The following is a 7,502-nucleotide window of genomic DNA, read 5'->3' on the forward strand; positions in this document are numbered from 1 at the left end:
CAGAAGCCTGAAGGCTTAGAGTTCGACCGAGGCCGCGAGCCGAAAGCGTCTTCCGTGAGGCGAAGCCATGGCGGCGGAGCTGAGCGCGGTGCCGGAGGTGGAGCTGGACGCCGAGGGGACCTTCAAGTACATCCTTGTGAGGGTCCAGCGCGGGGGCGGCGGCGGCGGGAGCGAGGAGCACCGCGACATCGTCCGGGGCACCGCGGCCGCCGAGTTCCACAGTGAGTGAGCCCGCCTTCGGGACAGGCGCGTCTCGGGCTCCCTTTCCTCGGCCAGTAGGGGGAGCCCGCAGGCGCCAGCACGCGCTCGCTTCCCCAACGCGGGCCGCTTCTGAGCTGGTGTTCAGGGGAGGAGGAGGAGGAGGAGGAGGAGGAGGACGACATCCGGGCACTCACTCGCCCAGAGAAGGGATACTTCATATTTTGCCTCAGATGACCAGATGAGCGGGGAAAGCGTGAAGACAAGATGGGAGCTTTCCACTAATAAATGGGAAATAGAGTTAGACTCTATTTCACCTGGACTCACTCTTAACCCAGCTCCACCCCTACACACACACACACAAACAAACGACTGTTGTGTGGTTTTCGGGCAGTACGGCCATGTTCCAGCAGTATATATAAACATACACGCACATACATACACACATACATGCACACATATACATGTATATACATGTATATGTGTGCATGTATGTGTGTATGTATGTGCGTGTATGTTTATATATACTGCTGGAACATGTATATACATGTATATACATAACACATGCATACACACATTCTGTTGCATACATATATTCTGCATGCATACATAGATATATACACGTATACATGCACACAGATATACACTCATACATGCAGACACATTTACATGCCCACATATACACACACATACATATACATACATATACATGCACACATGCACACACATATACATGCAGATAAATTCATATACAAGCATATATACATATGTGCACATACATACACACATGCTCACATATACACAGACATGCACGCGCACACACTCAAACACTCAAACATACACATATACATATATGCACAAACACATGCATAAATATGCATGCACACACACAGCACACAAACATGTGCACACACATGCATACATATATGTGCACACACGCATGCACTCACATATACATGCACATATATACACAAACCTACATGCACACATGTACACACATATACACATATGTATATATGCATGCATATATGGATGTACATGTGTATACATACACAACACTCACATGCATACATATACATGCATGCATACATAGATATATACACATATACATGCACACATAGATATATACACTCATACATGCACAAACACATTTACATGCACACATACACATGCACACACATGTACACATGCATACATATACATGCACACACATTCTCACATATACACACAAACACACATGCATACATATATGTGCGCACACATGCATACACAAACACACATATCCATGCACACACACATATACACACAAATGCCTGCACATATATGCATGCACACACAGCACACAAACATGTGCATACACATGCATACATGCATGTGCACGCACATACATGCATACACATACATGCACTCACATATACATGCACATATATGCACAAACCTACATGCACATATGTACACACATATACACATATGTATATATGCATGCACACACATGGATGAAGATGTGTATACATGCATGGACACACAGATAGCTTTGCTTTGTATTGGTACTTTTTGTAAGGTGGGCTGGGTTTATGTCAGAGACCAACCTTTTTGACTTGCAGAGCCCTATTCAGAATCAGTTTCTTTGGCAGAGCCCCTTAGGCCTCCCTTCCTTCTTACACGTTAATGGTGTTTAAGAGTAGAGTTGGAGGGGGGGGGGGAAGAAGAAGGGAAAGATAGTAAGGGAATGTAAAGATCTAAACAATTGTGCAACGTTCATGTTATAAAATTATATTTTGAAAACTTTGAAATTTACCATAATATCTCAATTTAACCCTGAATGTATTGTTTTTAAATTTAAATTATTTTAAATTTTATTTTAATTATTTTAAAATACTTTTAAATTTTATTTTAATATTTATTTAAGTGTACATTGTGTTTTAGGGCATCAAATTATTGCCTGTATGTAAAGCAGCCTTGAGTCCCCTCTGGGATGAGAAAGGCGGGATAGAAATGTTGTAAATAAATAAATTTATTCTCAACTGCCCACCAATTCACATGATATTGTCAAAACATGGCCATACATTAACATTCTTCCGAAATTCAATCAATCAAGTACAACAGTAGGCCTCATTGGAGACATAACTTTTTCTTATTCTTTAATTACATCCCATTTTTATTGATTTTATTTCCCTGGAGTGACTGTGGAGCCCTCAGGGAGCCACTATGTTAGACAACAGTGTTTATCACTTGTTTCTGTTTTTCTTTTTCTTTTTTATGTGTGTCTTTTGTCCTTTGTGTTGTTAAATGTTTTCTACATTATTAATTTTCTCAGTGTTGATTAATTTTATGAGTGTTAATTTTCTTATGAATTGAATAATTTGTTTCTAGTGATATTTGAGTGCTTTTTGAAAAAAGGCAGGATAGAAGCACAATATATATATATAAAAGTTTGTATAAATTACGAGGATGCTATTGTCAAAATCATGTGTTTTTGCTTCTCATAGTCTTTAAAAAAATCTTCATTGTGTTTTCTTTATCCAGCATCCAGCCTGATAGTTCTGTTTTGCTTTACAGATCATATATTTGAAAAAGTCAATCCAGAAATGGAAAAGCTGGGCTTTGCATGCAAATGTCTTGGAGGAGGAAAAATAGAACATAATAGCAAAGACAAGAAAATACGTGTATTTGGACTTTCTACAGTAAGTATTTTGTAGTTCCAATGCTTAAGAGCTTAGTTTTTTTTAATAGCCCCCCCCCCCCCCCCCCCAGGACAGTGGTGGTGTCCGCTCCTAGAGATATGTGCAATTTTTCCACTTTTGTAAACAGTACAATATTACCTGTATCCTAGCGGCTGTATTCATCTTTTTAAAAATGCTGGAATCATGCAATTGGGCTAAATTAAAAATATAATAAAACATTAAGAGACAGCAGTCGTGCAAGAAGGCAGGATTACAAAGGTATGCAGATGTATGATTGTGGGAATATGGAATGAGAAATTGGTGCAATTTCACTAAGAACAAGAGGTGATATTGAAAGTGCTCACCATTATATGTAGCAACTATGCTCTGAGAATATTCCTTTTGTTATTTGTGTCATTGTGAGGCTCTTTTATTAATATACTATCTTAGGTACCTGATGATTCCCGGGATAAGTAATTTGCAATGCTGTTTATCAGAAAATGTCAGTCGTTGCTTTTGTTTTTTTATGAATGCTTACATTAGAAAATGCATAATTTATTTATCTCATACGCTTCTATCCCACTCTTCTCCCCACAAGGGGGACTCAGGGTGGCATAAGGATGTGTGTGAACTACAGTTCCCAAAATCATGGGTCAATCACCCCCAAACCCGATTTGTATTTAGAGTTGGCTAAGTTGGGTCTCTGTACCAAAATTTGATCCAGATCAATTGTCAGCTGGGTCCAGTGCTCTCTGAATGCAGGATGAACTACAACTCCTACCTGGGTGGGACAGCCCCCCAAGCCCCTCCAGTATGTTATGTTGGTCACCAGGGTTGTGTGTGTCAAGTTTGGTCCAGATCTGTCGTTGCTGGGGTTCAGAGTGTTCTCTGGATGCATGGTGAACTATAACTCCCACCTGGGGGGGGGTCAGTTTCCCCCCCCCCCCCGAAGCCCTCCAGTATTATTTAATTATTTATTTAAAACGTTTATATTCCGCCCTTCTCACCTTGAAGGGGACTCAGGGTGGAGCACAGCATATATACGGCAAATAGTATGTTCAGTTGGTCATCAGGGTTCTGTATGCCAAGTTTGTTCCAGATCCATCACTGGAGGGCTTCAGAGTGCTCTCTGGGTGCAGGGTGAACTACAACCCTCGGCCAGGTGGGTCAGTCCCCCCAAACCCCTCCAGTATGTTATATTTGTCCTGGGGGTTCTGTGTGTCAAGTTCAGTCTAGATCCGTCATTAGCGGGGGTCACAGTGGTCTTTGGAAGTGGGAGCCAATAGGAAAGCTGCCTCAAACATACTCTGCTACCACATACATACGTTCTGTTTTATTATATACATAGGTGCAGTGTAATTTAAAGCTATTGTCTTCGTTCGTGTCTGCAAATGGATTGGAATTTTTGAATATAATTCAACTTGATTGTTTCCACTTCGAGACTTGCTTTGTAATTAATTGTTCAAAGAGCATTACTTGTTAATTCCTTCTTGTATTTCAGGGAAGGTTGAAATGTTCAACAACTGGTTTTTGGTCTTGCCATTTCTAATTCAGATTTGTGCTCATTAAGCTTCTTTTGATAGAGATTTTCTTGTTTGTCTAACATAGAGTGGACATTTGATCTTATCTGATCCAAATGATATGATCCTCATTATTAATTAAAACAGAGTTTGGAGTCATGCTGCCCTCCGAATGCTATCAGACTCTAGATCCCAGCATTCTTCACTGTTGGCTGTTCTGCCAACTGATGGGAATTGCAGACCAAATTTTTTGGAGGTTCCAGACCCTTATAAACATTGCAAATGGTTTCTATAAGATTTTGGACAGATTTTAATGAGAACCTCATACATACCTTTCTCTTTGGAAATAAAGAGAAATAAATGACTTCTTATGGTGTAGTGGTCAGAATGCTGGATTAGAATTTGGAAGATCCAGGGTGAAGTGTCCACTGAGCCGTGAAATTCCCTAACTGGACTTTGCTCAGTAGCTTTTATTAAGCTTGGCCCAATTAAGCTCTCTCACTTTACAGAGTCATTCTAAGGATAGCATGGGAAAGAGGAAATTTGTGTCAGACACTCTTGTTTATTAGAGAAAGAAAGTGTGGTACTCTAATAAAAATAAATATTTTCCTTCCTACAGGGGTATGGTAAAGCTGATCACGCTGCAACTGTAGAAATACTGAAGAGAACGTATAAGGATTATCAGATCACCTGGTCAGATGACAAGAAGTGAACTGCTGCTCTACAAAAGCAATTTACTTTTGTTTTTAACACAATATATGCCTGATTTCTAATTCTCCCAGAAAGTACGAGTGATTGTGTTGATGCTAAATAAAAAAAACTTGAATGTGAATGTGTGTATGCACAATTCATAAAATAAGTTTTGTAAAACGTTCTTTGTCTTGTACAAGGCTTCAGTAGATAAACTGGAATGGGAGTTGGGTTAGGAAGCTAGCATTAACAAATACGCTGAATTTCATCATAAAGGTTTATTCTAATAGCTTAATATTTTCCACTATTTTATCAGGAAAAGATAATTTATCGTTAAAAATGGAGGTGGCTAAAATACCCAGGGTGGATATTCAAAGGACTTTCAGATGAGTTGAGATTTAATAATAAGAGACAGTGGAAGAAGAGTCAATGGAAGAGGGAAATCACTGCAAATAGCCAATATTTGTAGGCAGAAATCCAGAAAAGCTAAGTTCTGCTTACTCAAAAGGTGTGATTGTGGAGCAGAACAAATAACTCCGCACCTGTGTGCTTACCCACAATGCCCTGCTTCATGCACAGAGGACGAATGGTTTAAGGCTACAGGCAATGTGGTTGCTGTTACCAGTTTTTGGTCTAAAATTATTTAGTCGCTTGTGCTCCCTCTATTTTTTATCAGTTTTATACTTATTTATGCAATGTTTTTGACACAAAATAAATAAAAACTCAAAAAGGTTAAAAAAAGTTTAAAAGGGTTCTTTTGGTTATATTTGTCACAAAAGGAAGAAATGGCAGTGCCATGGCATAGAGAAAATGATAAAGGTTAGAGAAAAGGTAGAACGATTCAAGATTTTCTGTGCGCTGGCCTCCCAAATTGTAAAAAAGTGCTCAATATAAAGAAAAGGTGAAATACAGTACAAAATAGGTTAAAAGGCAGCATAGGAATATATGGCTACTCTCAATGAATTCATGACTCTGGGGCCAGATTACGCCCATGGATATTTTTTCATGATTTCTTTATTTTATTATAAGCTTAAAATATATATAACAAAACCCACACATGAATTCAAAAGCAAAAAGTCCTATCAATTCTTTTCTCCAGCTCTTCTGTTTATTTTTATTTTTTGTATTGAGTTCTCCAATATAAAACAGTCTCTAATTATTGTCTTTATAGTATCCCAGGTACTACAAACTTTATTGTTCCACTAAAAATGTCTTGTTTTTTCATTGCGTGCTTTTTCAAAGCGATGCATTATTTGACCTCCATGTTCCTTTTATAACCCATTTTATTTCCGATCTCCATCTTACTATTATTATGGAGTGATCTGAACTGGAAACTTGGGCAAAAATAAAAGGTATAGTTTTTTTCTTTACGATGTAGTTCCTCTAAACAGCTACTAAACTGTTTTTGCTATGAGATAAATTATTTTACATCCCCATTACCACTTTTTATACCTAGCAGAACTGTCTCGCTTATCCATTATACAGTTAGTGTCTCCATCTATAATTTTGGATTCCTCTGTAAATTTTGTTTTTTCAGCATTTGCTCCAACAAATTTGGTTTTGATTTCCTGCATGATATGACCCCAACATTACTAGAATCCCCTTTATATTTACCCTTCACAAATATAAATCTTCTATTTGTGTCTTTCAAACATTAAATTCCTTCAAAATTACAGCAATCAAATGGCTATCCTTTTGACCAGCCATTCCAATCTGCAAAAATAAGCTTGAAGTAGTCCTTTTTAATTCCTTTTCTTCACATGATTTTGAAGAAAGACAATATCTGATCTTCATGGAGTTCTTTATAAAGTTCCGAAGTCCATATTTTTGTGATGACTAATCTAATCCATTCACATTTAAAGAAATGAATGTATTTTCATTCCTACCAATTTAAATATTATTTTAATTTATCATGAACTGGGAGCTGCGGTGGTGCAATGGGTTAAACCCTGAAGGTCGGCGATTTGAATCTGCTAGATGCGGTGAGCTCCCATCTCAGCTCCAGCTTCCCATGCGGGGACATGAGAGAAGCCTCCCACAGGATGGTGACCCCTGGGCAATGTCTCTGCAGACAGCCAAATCTCTCACACCAGAAGTGACTTGGCAGTTATCTCAAGTCGCTTCTGACACGATAAAAATCATGAACTTTCTTACATAATCAAATTATATGTTGCTTCTGCTATCCAGCCTGCTCCCTATAATGTACAAAATGGCCATAGGTTCTACAGCAGTGGTTCTCAACCTGGGGTCCCCAGATGTTTTTCGCCTTCAACTCCCAGAGATCCTAACAGCTGGTAAACTGGCTGGGATTTCTGGGAGTTGTAGGCCAAAAACATCTGGGGACCCCAGGTTGAGAACCACTGTTCTACAGCGTAATAAATATGTGATTCTACCACTAGTGTAGGTGGGCCAAGTCATACAAAATGATGGC

General features: G+C 38.9%; 1 protein-coding gene across 1 annotated transcript; it reads left to right on the plus strand.

The window, feature by feature from the left end:
• Positions 1-5,213, plus strand: LOC132772748 (14 kDa phosphohistidine phosphatase-like). Its single transcript, XM_060771607.2, has 3 exons — positions 1-221; positions 2,758-2,882; positions 5,001-5,213. The coding sequence occupies exons 1-3, from the start codon at positions 68-70 to the stop codon at positions 5,091-5,093; spliced, it is 372 nt and encodes a 123-aa protein (XP_060627590.2). The 5' UTR covers positions 1-67; the 3' UTR covers positions 5,094-5,213.
• Positions 5,214-7,502: the final 2,289 nt, after the last annotated feature.

Source organism: Anolis sagrei, chromosome 4 (genome assembly GCF_037176765.1).
Source record: "Anolis sagrei isolate rAnoSag1 chromosome 4, rAnoSag1.mat, whole genome shotgun sequence".
Taxonomy (NCBI): Eukaryota; Metazoa; Chordata; class Lepidosauria; order Squamata; family Dactyloidae; genus Anolis; species Anolis sagrei.